This window comes from Bombus vancouverensis, chromosome 3 (assembly GCF_051014615.1).
Source record: "Bombus vancouverensis nearcticus chromosome 3, iyBomVanc1_principal, whole genome shotgun sequence".
NCBI classification, from domain to species: Eukaryota; Metazoa; Arthropoda; class Insecta; order Hymenoptera; family Apidae; genus Bombus; species Bombus vancouverensis.
In genome coordinates, this window is record NC_134913.1 from 1,706,395 (window position 1) to 1,721,753 (window position 15,359).

Here is a 15,359-nt window from a genome sequence, read left to right on the forward strand (position 1 = left end):
TATCGTTCATAAATTTCTGATAAGTTTCCTTGCTATCAGAACGTATTCACCGTGTTCTGTTTACAGTACTGCGGTCGCGTCCATCATCATCACTACGTACTAGGTACGCTCGTTTCCCTGCTCCTACCGTTCAGTATTATTATGTCTCGCACGATTCGTTGGTGATGTCCAAAGGCGTGGTGCATTCGCGTATTTTCGAAAGCTACTTCGCGTGACGATTGATCTCGGAAGTGGCGGTCGACCAACGATACGCAACAATGATTCCGTGTTACGCGACGATCTATGTTCTTTCAGTGGCCGTATTCAGTGTCAATGCTTTTCATGCAAAAGATCCGTTGGCGCATCACGGAAGATGTGAACCGATCACGATCAACCTATGCATGAATATTCCGTACAATGAAACGATTATGCCAAATCTAATGAACCATCAAAAGCAAGAAGAAGCTGGCCAAGAAGTTCATCAATTCGCACCCTTGGTCAAGATGAAGTGCAGCCCTGATCTTCGTTTCTTCTTGTGCACGGTGTACGCGCCTGTATGCACTATCATTGACAGAGCAATACCTCCGTGCAGATCGCTATGCGAGAGTGCTCGAGCAGGGTGTGAACGATTGATGAACAGTTTCGGCTTCGCGTGGCCGGACAATCTCGATTGTTCTAAGTTACCCGAAAACGGCGGTCCTGAATTATGTGTGGGTCACAACGAGACCACACCGCCTGAACCCTCGCCACCGGTTTATACGCCACCGCTCATGCCTGTACCTGAATTTCAACCGTCCTGGACCGGAGGACCAAAACCGTACGGTAGCGGATTTATGCTCGGTGCCAGAGATTTTGGTTTTGTTTGTCCAATGCAGTTCAAGGTCCCGCATGAACTTGGTTACTCGCTGAAGGTCGGCGACAAAGTTGAGCTTAATTGCGGCGCTCCTTGTGATGGAATGTTTTTCACCGAAAGGGAACGACGATTTTCAAGGATCTGGGTTGGCACTTGGGCCTCCATTTGTGCAGCTTCTTGTTTTTTCACTTTCTTGACGTTTCTCATTGACACAGATAGGTTCAGGTAATTGTATTCATATTTATTTATAATTGATTATTTAATTATCATTAAATAATTAGTTATTAGCTAGTCATTAGTTAAAAGCACAGTCTTTTAATTCACAACTTGCAATTATGAATATAAATTATTGCCTATACATGGCTGTTTGTATTATATGGTATGTCTTTATGAGATATACATTATAGTAAATTTTATCACAATACAAAAAGTATAAAATTCTCGTACTAATATGATATGCACATGTATAACTTTCCTTGAATATAGTATATAAAATATGTAATAATGTTATATTATATTATGCACATTACATTTATGTGTAGGTATCCCGAAAGGCCAATCATTTTTTTGTCAGTATGTTACCTTATGGTAGCATTGGCATATGTGATTGGTTGGGCAGCTGGCAATTCCATTGCCTGCAGAGAGCCTTTTCCACCTCCTTTAGATATGAGAATTCAAATGGCATCAACAATATCCCAAGGTACCAAGCATGAATTGTGTACAGTACTTTTCATGGTGCTTTACTTTTTTGGGATGGCATCCAGTATCTGGTGGGTCATCTTAACATTGACATGGTTCCTAGCTGCTGGGTTAAAATGGGGCCACGAAGCAATAGAAGCTAATTCACAGTATTTTCATTTAGCAGCTTGGGGTGCTCCAGCAATAAAAACAGTTACTATCCTTGCATTGGGAAAGGTAGAAGGTAAATAATCTAAAACACAAGGAGAACTTATTTTTAATATAATTCATGTACTTATTATGAATGCATTACTTTATTTTTATAGGAGATATATTGTCTGGTGTTTGTTATGTGGGCCTCTGGAATGTTGAGGCTCTACGTGGGTTTGTTTTGGCACCATTATGCGTTTATCTAATCCTCGGAACTGCCTTCTTATTGGCTGGATTTGTTTCTCTTTTCCGTATACGCACTGTTATGAAGCACGATGGTACAAAGACTGACAAACTAGAAAAATTAATGATACGTATTGGCATATTTTCTGTGTTATACATAGTTCCTGCATTGATTGTCATTGCTTGCTTATTTTATGAGCAAGCATATTTTGATCAGTGGATGTTGACTTGGAACATGGAGATGTGTTCAAGGCCTGGACCACAATCTTTATATTCGATGCCATGCCCAGTTGGAGAGCGTACCCGCGATGTCGGAAGGCGGCCAGAATTTGAGGTTTTCATGATAAAATATTTAATGGCTATGATTGTTGGTATAACAAGTAGCTTTTGGGTGTGGTCAAGTAAAACATTGACTAGTTGGCGACAATTTTTCAATCACATACAAGGACGTCGTGCTGAGGCGTACGTTTAAAGACTTGACTAGTTTTATGCAACAAAAATGGAAAAATTTTGCCTTTCTAATTGAATATCACGCTCAAATAATACATAATCAAATTAAAGTGGAAAAATATACATTTTGTTGCATCTGAAATTATTCAATTTATATAATGTAATGTTACTAAATTTGATTTAGTAGGAAGAGATCCGAATGATGCATTCGATGAAATATGCATTTTTATATTATTTTTGTATCTTATCAGTGCATTATAAAGAGTAACAAGAATTATACAAATGTACTGTGCCAAAATATTTTTTTATCGAGATGATTGTATGCTTCTTTAAGATATTTGTGAATCTTTCTATTGTATTTTTATGAGAATTGCGTAAGATCTGTATAAAATGTTAGAACTAATCATTGCTTAGTTTACAAGTATTATTAGATGATTTTTGCATCATATTTTAAGTAATAAATTCTTCCTGTTTGCATTAATAGAACTCATAATTCATCACAACACAATAGCTCATCATTTAAATCGTTTATAAATGCTCTGAAGAAAATGTGTTCAATGTTTATAAGTGCACTGTTCTAATATGCATAAAAAACAATAGGTACTATTATGTGTCATTGTAGCTTCAAACCTCCCTTTTTAGGTTTGATCAATAAATTGAGAACAATTACGCTTACTAAACTCGCGAACAACTTTTATACTTTAAAGAAACAGTTTGAGAAATATTTTACAATATTTAATTAAGACCTACAAAATATTCAAAATTTTTCTACTCTTAACATTGAGCAATTTTATTAATGATCTTCTTAGGTTTCTTTTTTGTTATTGCATTTAAAAAAAGTTTGCCATTGTAGAAAACAATTGAGGCAAGCATAACTTTGAAATATATAAAATTACATAAATTGTAAGATGTGTATTACTCTAGGTTAACTGCATTGTATATATACTTATACACGTTAATTTTACTATGTACTATAATATATTTTTCAGAAGTTATGTACATAAACATGTTTGCCAAGTGATTGGCATTTTCGTATGTTTCCTATGCATAATCAAATCTCGAAGGGTTCGATAACTGCGAGCCGAATAGAAAAAACGCAGTAAAGATTTGCGTATCGAACGCAATCATTGTTCCAATATAACTGATCAATTCGTCCATTGAAACTGCCGAGCTTTTGTGTATGTCATGTATTTACGGCGATTAATAAAAGAAAAACTTATTAGTAAAAATATTGTAACTACAACTGCCGTACTTATAGTAGATGCGCAAAGTATCATATATGAAATATACGTGACGTTGTGTAAAGTAATTACAACTATTATATTCTTTATATAATAAACCTGAATATATATACATAAAAACAAATGGTTTATATGTGTATGTTAGTTTATTTAATCAATTTGGTTTATAAATATTTAATTACAAAATATACACATGTGCAAATCATACAGTATCAAGCAAATAATTATTATAATCAATCACTGAATATTATTGCTGTGTTTTGTTTGCTATATTTTTTGGAGGTTTAAGAAGTCCTATTCTTCTTAAATGCTTTACAAGAAATGGTGTTACACCTGCCGTTATTGGAAACCGAATAGGTGCCATGAGTTTATGAAAACCATACGCAACCAAGAAAGTTGACGTATTACCAATGACACCATTTATTTGCTCATCTTCTATGTTGAATATAAAGTGAATGATAGGTTTTAAATCTATACCTCTGAAATCAATATTTCTATAATCAATGCATGAAATTATTTTAAATACGAATAATATATAAATTCTATTTTTTCAATATTTATTTCTCGAATAATCTTAATGCTTATGTTTTATTAGGAGAGAAACCAAATAATATTCTATAGAATTAAAACTTTTAAAAGCGTCAACGCAAAAGAAGCTTATATGTAAAAAAAAGTGGATTATTGAAAAACGAACCTAACTACGGCTACATAACAAGCACAGAGAGATACCAGAGAAAGTGCTACATGAAATATGACAACAGTAATCCCATAATCCTTTGCTACTATTTTAAATCTTTCTTTCCTGGATAAATGCGGTGTAGGTGTAACCACCACCTGCTGTTTTCTATCATTCAATAAATTATTTGGCGGTTGAGATGCTTTCGTTGAATATCCCATATTGTAGATGTATTTTGGTTTAAAAAGTGAATTTTCTGTGACACAGCTTGTTAGACCTGAGTAATAGATTACAATTTCTACACTATTTTCCTCGTCAATAAGAATTTTATAATAATTATTGATAAAAGCTTACTACTAAAATACATTTTGTAAAAAATATTTCCTTTTTATGTAATTCCTACACCACATGCAGAAGTTTTGATTTAAACCACCAATATTCTAATAAAAAATATTATGGAAAATCATTGAGAAAATTTGTCTTCATAGTATTCTTACTAACTGATTTTATTCAGTTTTAGTTGAGGTAAACGAATGCTTCGATAATGAGATTTCTGCATATCCTCGGCGATGTATTTTCCGTCTCTAGCCCATTGACCGCCTGGCATGTTCAAATGCGTTGATTTTCCATTCGAGCAAAATGGTTTCGGGACATTGCTTTGCATCGATCCATTCAAACTAACTGCTCCAAAACAATCGTACGAATCTACATGTGTATCACTGGAGTTTTCCAAACCATTTGAACGCTCTGTTGGTTTTGATAATTGTTGCGAAAAAAATGATCTACAATCACTCTTGCCATATAATAGTACCGGTGCAGCGATGTCTCGTGCCCTTTCAGGTGTAAATCGCCCGGTCTCATTAGCAAATATTTCGGAGACGTTTGTAGGAAGCGATAGAGTAGGAGTATCGGGATACTGACGGACACTTGTAAAATGAAGATTTTTCATGCGATTTTGATGAACGGCTGCATACCGGATACACTGTATTTTGCCTAACGATGTATTTGCTGAAAAAATTGTCATCAAAAGAAATCAGATAAGAAATGACAGTGTAATGAAAAAAAAGAAGTAAAAAAAATTGTAAGAAATCTGACAAGTAGTTAAAATATTGTTTTTTATCATTTTTATCGTTATATATATTAAACTGTTTTCACGCAACAAACTTCAGTTCGTTGTTAATTATTATGCAACTGATACAATGGAACAGTCATTGTGAAAATGTTTATCATTGTTATTGTTCCTGATGAAATGTATGGTTGCAGCATAATATAATTACAGCAATAATGTAACATATATACGTATAATTTAATACAGGTAACAATATTTTTCTATTAACATAATCGATATTAGTTGTTTATTTAATTAATTTAAATGTATAAGATATAATATAGAGACATCGGTTTCAATCTGTCATTTCATAATAATACGAAATGTTATGAGAGCATTATTTAATTTAATCGATTTCAATTTTTAGAGATAATAGTAACAGACATAAACTCGTACATAAAAGTAAATTATAAACTTCATACCTGTATGCGAAACCTGTGATAAACTTGTCGATAAATAGGAGTTACTGATACGGGATAATGCCATCTTAAAACCTTTAGAGCACTTGTAAGCAGTGGTTCTGTTAATATATCACATAACACTATTTTATATACACATAGAAAGTAATGTATAAATATATGCCTGTTGAAATATATAAAAGATAATCTTACAATGCAATCTCGATGGAACTGCTTAACCTAAGGATAATTCAGCGTTTATATTTCTCTAGCTCTGCAGTATAACACACATTTATAAATTTCTCGAATATTCATTGGTTTCTTAAGAAAATTCAATAATGCAAAAACGTCATACAAACCGGTTAATACTTTCTCTCTCTCTATATATATAATAACACTGAGAGACACGTTATAAACTATTGATGCATATACGGACTAATAGCCATTTTTGCTAGTTATTACTCCTACTTTACTCCTGCGTACATAGCACACCGCACGCCCTCTGTCATTCGTATGTGTTAGAACCAGAGTTGGTATTGACATTGACAGGTATTGATTATCAGGTGTTATCAGTAATGTTGATAAAAGTTGACAATGATTGAAAGTAAACAAAAAAAGTATCGTCGTGTTTAAGTTTTATTGATAACCGAAAACAATTTTCGGTATCAATACTAATTACCAGTAATCAGAAGAACTTTGATCATTTGTCATCATTATTTATTCGTAATTAAAATCATGTGAACTAAACTATTAATTCTTACACTACAACATTTAACATTTTTATAACTATTATGATATTCGGTTTTTGTTATGAGCAACGTACAGAATAGGCTATCACCATCATCACCATTGACCAACGACAGGAGAATAATATACAAAATATACATAGAACAGATTTACCACCTTATGGAACTTTGTATCGCATGTTCTGAAATACCGATCGTACAATATATTTGAGATTTCATTGTGCCATCTACGATTTAGAGCGGTGAATATTGGAATTATCATTGTTGTAATATTATTTTATGCTGAAACGATAAAGTTGGGAATGACATTAGAATGACAAGAGGACTTTAGAGCTTCTAAAATTATGGCACAAAAATACTTTGAATGATATATAGTGATCAGTGGATAGTTCGCAAATGGTTCTTGATAAGAAAGATTACAAAATAAATAGATGGAGTTTATATAAATAGACTTCTTAGAGATACTAAATATAATTTCTAAATTCACTAGCTCCAAGTTATGATCTTCAAGGTCCCTACTTCGATGTATCCGTATGAAATCCAATCGGATGTACCGTAAAGTCTTGTCCGGACGTGGTATTTATCTCGCCTGTATCACAGTTAAATATCCTGATTTGCTACATTTGGAGAAGTAATAAGATTCTTGGAAGCAATCAATATTTTGGTGATTAGTATCAATATTGAAGTTTATGTACACATTTATGTATATCGTTAAAATGTGTTTAAACAAAGACGCTAATGACACGTTTTAATGTTTCGGTCGTTTATGCTTGTACATTAATTATCGTCGTTCCCTCGAACTAGTCTTAAGGAATGTTACACGTTTGAAAAATGTATAATGTTTGCATTTGTCTTGCATACATCATAGAAACTTGATTTTGTATACATATTCTAATATGGGTGTGTGCATTCTGGACGCGTAGGAGCTTGATCTCAAATGAATAAAATCACTCGTAATGTGCATATGATGTAAAAAGACTAAATAACGTAGCGACGTGTTACAAAACTAACTTCTATGGAATTTTACTTCTAGTACAAGAAAACGTTCCACTCGTACTATTATTTCCATAGTTCTTGTTGAACTACGTCCTTGTGAAATTTGTTGCGAGGACTGAAACGCTTCAGCTTTTACATTTAACACTGTCGCAAAGTTAAGAGCGCCGTTGATCGTAACTTTCGATTCCGATAAAACGACTTGCTTTGCGCAACAATACATCGTACTTTAATAATGTGCCTCATTTATCGTTATAATCGCATTATCGACATTCCATTAGTCTGACGTTAATTAGATTTCACCTTGATGCTGTTTTCGTGACATTTATCAAGCTACAAAATGGAAAAGTTACGATCGTTCGTTTACGCGGGAACTCTACGAACGACGTTTTACCATGCGACATCGCTGCGATAATATGTCTTTGCAGTTGCTAATAGGAAAACAAAGAGAGAAATATGGTCGTAGCAGGATCGCACGGTAAAATGTCGCTCGTGTGCATTCAGTCTTACTTTGCATATTGAAGTTTCGCGAAATGAATCATCGATGGATTTGTCATCTTTTGCGGAAATCGATCTCCTAAAGGCTAATTTACTTACGTTTTAGCGTGTTATTACATTTAGTCGTTACGACGTACGAGAAAGCTTTTTACGTTAACGTCAACGGTTGGATGTTTAAGGAATTTTGAAATGAGAAATGAAATCATGAAATTAGAAACTACGTCTTTTAATCCAATTAGAAAAATACTATATTTACAGTAATTCGATACTCGGATAGAAGTAACATAAAAATCGTTCGATTTGCACGTGAAATGTGGATAGAAAAGTGCGACCTGGCCTGGCTCCGAATGGAACTCGGAAACGGATTGCAAAGATATCACAGTTGCACACAGAGCAAAAGCATTCTCCTCGGCGTGGCTCTTTTTCACATTACGCCAAACTTGACAAGCTACGGAAATCTGCGTTATTTCCTTTCGTTTCGTTTACATTTCGTATGTAGTTCGTTTCCCTTCGTTTCGAGTTTCGTCCGGTCGCTAACGGGTTACGCGTTGGACATAGAATGATTTTTCTCCGACATCTTAACAGGCCTTGGATGGAAGAAAGACAGGCAAAAGCAGACTAAACAAAGAAGGTGAGCGAGTTAGAAAATAGTGACATACGTATGTAGCGTTGCATTCGATTCCCGTACTCACTTACCGAGTAATAAACAGCCTATTCCCATGAACCCGACCAAACACTCCACGTCCAATAACGCGGAGAAAATAAAATTTCCCAAAACAGCTGCTATGTTCCCAACGGTGACGAGCACGTTCAAACTGGTGGACCTGGATGAGAAAACGGCTGGTTACTCGCGATCGTGGTATGTATTTAAGCGTTCGGGCGAACATAAGTTTCGCGACAATAGACGAAAAGAGAAACGAATCGCGTTATAACGAAGGTATACACGTTCGTCTGGTTATTTGCGACACAAGCATTACCTTAATGGAATAGGAATAACGTCGATGTTCATGGCGGTAACGATATTACCCGTTATCCTTGTCGTCACGATTATAGCGGCTGCCAGTGTCAGCATATAGGGAGTTGATTGCGCCCAGTTTATTCCAAAACTGCTTATCACCGATATAAAGAAAGCGGCAACTACAACAGGAGCGATTGGTCATCCGACGAGCGCGGGGTCCTCATGTATCGCGGAAATTTGCTACGCCTGAGTAAGACTATAGTTACGGTGGATGAGTTCTGACGAATACGTTAAAACAATCGGACGTATATAAATTGTTGCGAATATATGATGTTCGTTGTCAGATGTTTCATTCGTTATTATCATACATTTGTAACCATAGCTTAACGAGTAGTCGATCGTTAGCGAAAAAACGGTTCTTACGCATTATCATTTTCTTCCTAAACTTTGAAGTGTATACCATGCCAGCGAGGAACGAAAACACGACTGCCGAGACTGCGATAATGGAGGAATTTTGGTATACCACCGCTTTGATTTTCCACTGAAAAGTAAATGCGAGAGAAAGAGAATTAAGAAGAATTTCTGATTATTCCAATGTTGGGAAACGATCGCGTTGGCCACGCACTTCCTCACCGTTATGCAGATGTTGTTGAAATCTGGGTAGTCCAAGTAATCTCTGGCTGGAACCGACATTCGACGATCCAACATTTCGCGTATGGTCGGCGCTCGGTCCTCGGTCCACCTCTCGTAGTCGAAATTATTCAGAATGGTGAAGAGATGCGGCACCCAAAGTCTCATCGTGTTAAATCTGCGCTTAATGGACGGTCGAATCAGGGTTTCGCAGCGCAACATTCATTTTCGAACCGAAGAACTTACCCCAGCATGCTACCGAATTGGAGAAAATTTAGAAACATAAAGACTCGCAGATACGGAGAAGAGAATAAAAGTTTTGTGTTGTAATAGGCGAGTCGTATTTTTTCGGAATTCGTTTTAAACACGGAGCCCTGCGACGATGGCCATACGAGTAGCGTTTTAATCTGAAAGGGAAAACAGGAAACAACGATGCAAGCAATGGTTAGGATTCTAGAGTAAATTATCATCCAGGTATTCGAACTGTATCTTTGCATTGCGTCTTATAACCATAGAGTCCTCTAAAATTTTTATGATTAAGCGATTAGAAACAAATTATGCCATATTTGAAACTTCGAAAAGGATAGACGATATTCATCGAAGAAAGGGGAAACGGTCCGCTTGTGAGATGCAGCATACTACTTAGCAAAATAGAGCAAGTAACGTAAAAATGTCATAGTACGAGAGATGACGTGTCTCGAGTACGTATCCGAATTCTTGCGACGCGATTAGGTAAAATGGGAAAGATTCGAAAGATTTGAATCTCACCGGAAATGTGTCGGCTGGCTTCCTTCTGTTAACGGAGTACATTCTTTTAAGCAGCATCAGAGCTTCGTCGAGTTTACCGTTCTCTACGAGGAACTTGGGACTCTGAGGCAGCATGCTAGCTGTTACGAGACCGAGAACTGGTACAATCGAGCAGACCAACAAGTAAATCCGCCAAGCGGTGTATCGTTGATTGAACACGTTGATGGTCAACGGCAGAGGAGTGATCAGAAAAGCGAGGACTGAAAAGAAACGGTCGTTTGATCGATGACAGGACCGAGATGGGACGAGAGAAGCAGGAAATCCGAAGCAGGTAGTACACGCATGGCTTACCTGCTGGGATAATGATCGCTACGTTTATAGCGAGGTTTCCCCATCTGGTGAAACTGGCCTTGTAGCTTGGGGAGTGAAATTCAGAAAGATACGTGGCAACCATCGAGAACGGTCCTCCCGCGCTGAAATTCGTACTCTTCGAGTGAATGTACCGAAGCGACGTGCCACACGTGTGTCACGGCACACGTGTCGGGTATCGGATATCACAGGATTGTAGAACTGACCAGGGATGATACTCACAGAACACCGTTGAAGAACTTGATGACCAGAAACCCGTAGTAAGAATCGATAGCGCTAGCGAGTAAGTTTAGAATGCAATCCACTAGGAGGCCGAAGATGAACAAATTTCTCATTCCGACATGCGGTGTTAAGTGGTCCCAGAGGAAACTGGTCAACGCCATACCTGTGTGCGTTCGAGATCACATGAATCATGGTATAACAGTATCACGGCAAGTGGCTCTCGACGAGATCGAGATTACCTAGGAACGGGAACCCGCAAAGAACACCTTTGTCAAAGAAAGTGAGCCTGAGATCGCACTCGGCGGAAGCTATGATGAAGGCGGTCGTGGTGGTATCGAAGATGCCGGTCCACGCGACCGGCAGAGCCGCGAGAAACAGCATCACGTTGAACATACCATAGCCTGTGAACGAGAGGGAAGGAAAGGTACACATACGAGAGTAAAAGGCATTTTGAGTCGCGAATCTGTCGCGACCATCAGCACGAGTCCTCTAACCTGTTGCCGATATAGCTTTGTCGACGTCCCCTGTTTCATCCGTGTCATCGGTTCTCACTGAAAATCACGAGAAGCTTGTCGGAAGAGCGAACACGCAGAGCAACGCGTTGCGCAACACCAGAAACGATTGTATAAACCGAATCCCGTCAAAATCCTTACCGGTTATCGTCGATATTTTTCCATTGCTTCCACTATTCGTCACCATTTTTTCAATCTTACTGCGCGTCCAAGGCGAAAAAGGCGGAAGGTCGTGGCGACTCGGGATCCGAGAACCGAGAATCGAGCAAACCGAATCTCGCCGAATTAGACGAATCGAAAACCACCAATCCAAATTTTACGCTCGATCGTCGCGTTTATGGATTTATCGTCGGATCGAACAACTTCCAGCCAGGTGTGTAAACGTTTGCGCGAATATCACGAAAGCCAACGAACTCTGTGCGACGACTCTCCTCCGATAGAATCCACAGCACTCTGAACTAGTAAGCGCTTCGTTTACTGGCGAGCATCCCGTTCGCAACGGTGTAACTTGCCAATTAAAACGGGTCAAACGATTCAATTGTTATGGTCCGCTCTCTCGGTCGACGAGTCCTCGTTTAGCGTCGCGTTAAATCGTCCTCCGATATCGCCGATAGACCATAACGATATCCACGATGATAATGATGACCGTACTGCAGCAGCAGCGACGGCTGTTTGACGGTAGAGGCGGCGGCAGCGGTAATGCTTACGAGATTAACTGACGAATTCGCGTCGCGGATTTTTACACAAAACCTAAGTTTAGCTGTGATCGTACTACGCTAGACGTAAGTAAGAACAAGCATCGTCGGTAAGGAATGGGAGGGCGCCGCACTCGGGACGAGCGTTCCTCCCAATTTGAATCGATCGAAAACGACCTTCGACCCTTCGATCCGATGATATTCCGCGATAAGATAACCGCACGTGCCAGTAACAACTTATTCTCTAAATATACGACGGCATGCTTCCAACGTTATCAAGTAAGAAGATACCATTTCCTGAAAAAAAATCTAACACGAAGAAAACGCGTGTCGTCGGAATCGGTGAAAACAGAACTAGTTCGCTCGATCGAATCTTGATTCTTTCGACCAATCGATCGATCGTCGAGTCGCGAGAAAAAGAACGCCGAACAAGTTCTCTCGCCTTGCTCTCCCATAATCGACTCGATTCTCGAGATTATTCCGATTACCATTGCAAATGTACGCCAGTCGTTTCGAATATACGTTCTACGTCTACCTTGCGATCTATCGTCAAGTTATGATTTTCTCGCTAGATGCGAAAATCTCGTGGATCGCTTGGCTCGATCGAGAGGGTTGCTCGTTTGTCTGTTTAAACACTGTGATTCTTATATTCGGACAGTTTGTTCGCTAGCTCAATAGCGACGCGTACATCATTGACGCGATTTGGTCGCGTCTGCGTTGCGCAAAGTTTTGCCAGAGACCTCGAATTTATATGCCGTCGCATCACGTGAGAATTCTTCGTACGCAATCGTGATTGCCGAAATTATTCCCGATGCGAGATATTCACAGTTGTGCTATAGCATAAGCGCGCTATCTGTTGCGCGTTGCGAGCTGCGTCTCGTACGTATCGTAACCGACAAAGCTGTTCTCCCACTTTACGAGACAGTCTTCACGGTCGCGTGACAGGCTTGTGATCAAAGCGCGTCATAATTGCCGTTGAAACCTCGCAGCGCGTGATCGATCCGCGTTAACGCGTATAGAACGTATCGAAAAATGGTTCTCGCGATGCTACAGAGCCAGCGAGTTGACCGAATTGGTCGATCGATCTTTTCGGACGAGAAGCCAAGGATTTCCATCGTGTTCCTAGAACGAGTTAAAACGTGGCCGTACACTCGAACCAACTAACTATACATACGTATATTCGAGGCGCTTGTTTCTCGGTATACGCAAATACGAAATCTTCGAGGTTCCCTGGTGTCGCGTCCAAAGCTAATGGCACAAAGATAATCCCTTTGGGTAACCCTCTTGGTTCTCGTCTGCTCGTCCCGTTAGTTTCGAAGGTCTTCAAAGCACTAGGTAATTCGCTCCCTCGTTTCCTCCTTGACGAACTCTATGATTCCCGAGATTACGCGCGTTTCTTTCTCCTTTCGATATATCGCGGTTTCCTTGTCCCTTCATTCTCGCGAAATTAACATCCACGAGAGGAGAAAGAAAATCGTGGTTGTGCGCGGCCGTAGCTACGTGCAGGCAGAGTAACGTTATTTATTCGGTCCACGTACACTCTTAAAGATAAGGACGCCTAAGCAATAATACCAACAATGGTAACCGACTCCTCGCGGAACGATCGTGTTTCCCTCCCGTTTCCTTCCCATTTTGCGAAAATTTATATCGCTCGGGATCAGTTCTCGCTCTCATCTTATTATACTCGTACGCCAGTGTACACGCACTTGGTCGAAAGTTTTCTTCTTTAACATGGATGGCGTTCGAGTTGGGAATTTTTTGAAACGACCGTTCTGTTAGATTGACGATTCTCTTTGATACAACGAAGAGGAATGTCAACGTTCGAGAGTTTACGATTCGATTTTTACTAGTCCGTCAAAGCAAAACGCCATGGAGCAACGCTCGAAATTCGCGTTTCCAATGTCTGTCTTTCGATTCGTGTTTGCAACACGGATCGCTAGGCAAAGTTCCACGACTACTTTTGGTCTTTCCTTATTTTTTCGTCTGGTTTGTCGGTAAAAGCTTTCTCGCTCTTAATGCAATTCAAAATTGGACCATGCCACAGGAGGGTGAGAAGTTGAAGTATCGTTCAAGAATATTTCAGAGACGAGATCGCGATAAAAAGGGCGGGAAGAGCGGAGCTTTCTCGTCGCTTTGTTTCCCGCCGGCAGCGTTAATTAAATTACGCCGAGAAAAAAGAAGCGAAGAAAAAAGAAAGAGCAGAGAAGAGAGCAAAGTTTAAAACTGGCGTTTGCCTAACCTCGTCCAAACTCGAACATCGCCTCTTCGTTTCGAGATCTCGAGGCAGTTTTTTCAGCCACTAACGAAAATTCCGCATCGATGGCTGTTATCCAGCGAACATATCGGTCACGTGGTATGTAAACTCGACGTCACGGATAAACCGTAAATACATCCACATTTGCCGTTGGTTCTGCAAAGATCGTTGTTCAAGAATCGTTGGACTCGTACGTGTCTTTCAAACCGCGCTGCTCTTGAACGCGCTACCTGCCGTTTGCATATTTTACGAACCAACCAGATGGTTTCTGTATCTTTCCTTTCCTTCCTATTTTCGACGACTTTCGCGTTATTTTCTTTCTTATTATTTTTTATCGGCGATACAGTCGACTTTGGCGAATTAGTCGGGAATGTACGGAAAGTTTAAAACCATGTTTCTGAAATATCTTTGATATTTGAATAAAAAAGCGAATAAAAGGTAGCAGATTGATCGTATTCTAAATATATTTATTCTAATGCCGAATCTTATAATTACACGAACCTACAATTAAGAGAACTTTGTGGAAAATCGACACGGAATTTGGCACGAAGTGTATTCGATTGGAAAGAAATTTGAAAAAGAACGCCGAAATATTTCGTAGAAGTATTATTGTTACATCCGGTGACTCTTTACGGTCGAAGCGGCCACTAACTGTGCACGTAGAATTAAGCGGACCGCAATAATCCTAAGGAACTGTCATGAAACGAAGCTTTTCGATTTACTTTAAGGCCGTTAATTGGCATAAAACACCTTCGAGTTAAGAAGTTCCTTATGGTTATTGCTCCATCAGGTGAAAAAGTGGGGAAACGTGGGTTTGCCCATTTTTCCCGGGATTCCACCCGCAAGCGACCACCACCCAGCAAGAGTTTTCCTTTGCGACAACATCGTCACCGAACTTCACTAGATCAACGACTTTAGATCAGTCGATGACTTTAGATCAGTGAATGATGACTTTAGAT

General features: G+C 39.0%; 3 protein-coding genes across 5 annotated transcripts; 1 reads left to right on the forward strand and 2 right to left on the reverse strand.

Annotated features, from left to right (window-relative positions):
- The first annotated feature begins 49 nt into the window (after positions 1 to 49).
- fz (frizzled class receptor) lies at positions 50 to 3,582 on the forward strand. The gene is made up of 3 exons (XM_033346929.2): positions 50 to 1,057; positions 1,375 to 1,754; positions 1,837 to 3,582. Exons 1-3 carry the CDS (start codon positions 258 to 260, stop codon positions 2,373 to 2,375), a joined length of 1,719 nt encoding a protein of 572 aa, XP_033202820.1. The 5' UTR covers positions 50 to 257; the 3' UTR covers positions 2,376 to 3,582.
- Positions 3,583 to 3,721: 139 nt separating this feature from the next.
- LOC117164110 (uncharacterized) lies at positions 3,722 to 6,628 on the reverse strand. 3 transcript variants are annotated; one of them, XM_076627954.1, is made up of 6 exons: positions 6,136 to 6,627; positions 5,990 to 6,016; positions 5,801 to 5,898; positions 4,772 to 5,278; positions 4,289 to 4,547; positions 3,722 to 4,073 (listed from the first exon to the last, which is right to left on the reverse strand). In XM_076627954.1, exons 3-6 carry the CDS (start codon positions 5,862 to 5,864, stop codon positions 3,842 to 3,844), a joined length of 1,062 nt encoding a protein of 353 aa, XP_076484069.1. In that variant the 5' UTR covers positions 5,865 to 5,898; positions 5,990 to 6,016; positions 6,136 to 6,627; the 3' UTR covers positions 3,722 to 3,841. The 3 variants fall into 3 exon arrangements, with proteins under 3 accessions (XP_076484069.1, XP_033202823.2, XP_076484070.1); XM_033346932.2 differs by having other exon boundaries at positions 5,990 to 6,050; positions 6,136 to 6,626; XM_076627955.1 differs by lacking the exon at positions 5,990 to 6,016 and having other exon boundaries at positions 5,801 to 5,960; positions 6,136 to 6,628.
- A 1,595-nt stretch (positions 6,629 to 8,223) lies between these two features.
- Positions 8,224 to 12,606, reverse strand: LOC117164109 (synaptic vesicle glycoprotein 2A). The gene is made up of 12 exons (XM_033346931.2): positions 11,593 to 12,606; positions 11,434 to 11,490; positions 11,179 to 11,340; positions 10,940 to 11,102; positions 10,700 to 10,821; positions 10,370 to 10,608; positions 9,848 to 10,008; positions 9,605 to 9,779; positions 9,395 to 9,512; positions 8,991 to 9,150; positions 8,710 to 8,837; positions 8,224 to 8,631 (listed from the first exon to the last, which is right to left on the reverse strand). Exons 1-12 carry the CDS (start codon positions 11,636 to 11,638, stop codon positions 8,555 to 8,557), a joined length of 1,608 nt encoding a protein of 535 aa, XP_033202822.1. The 5' UTR covers positions 11,639 to 12,606; the 3' UTR covers positions 8,224 to 8,554.
- Positions 12,607 to 15,359: the final 2,753 nt, after the last annotated feature.

Coding starts and splice junctions, on each gene's coding strand:
- fz (XM_033346929.2), top strand. CDS start 258: ATGATTCCGTGTTACGCGACGATCTATGTTCTTTCAGTGGCCGTATTC. Junction 1,058..1,374: donor ATTGACACAGATAGGTTCAG/GTAATTGTATTC, acceptor ATTTATGTGTAG/GTATCCCGAAAGGCCAATCA. Junction 1,755..1,836: donor TGCATTGGGAAAGGTAGAAG/GTAAATAATCTA, acceptor TTATTTTTATAG/GAGATATATTGTCTGGTGTT.
- LOC117164109 (XM_033346931.2), bottom strand. CDS start 11,638: ATGGTGACGAATAGTGGAAGCAATGGAAAAATATCGACGATAACCG. Junction 11,341..11,433: donor CAAAGCTATATCGGCAACAG/GTTAGAGGACTC, acceptor TCTCGTTCACAG/GCTATGGTATGTTCAACGTG. Junction 10,609..10,699: donor AGCGATCATTATCCCAGCAG/GTAAGCCATGCG, acceptor GTTTCTTTTCAG/TCCTCGCTTTTCTGATCACT.
- LOC117164110 (XM_076627955.1), bottom strand. CDS start 5,864: ATGGCATTATCCCGTATCAGTAACTCCTATTTATCGACAAGTTTATCA. Junction 5,279..5,800: donor ATCACAGGTTTCGCATACAG/GTATGAAGTTTA, acceptor CAATTTTTTCAG/CAAATACATCGTTAGGCAAA. Junction 4,548..4,771: donor ACTAAAACTGAATAAAATCA/GTTAGTAAGAAT, acceptor TCTATTACTCAG/GTCTAACAAGCTGTGTCACA.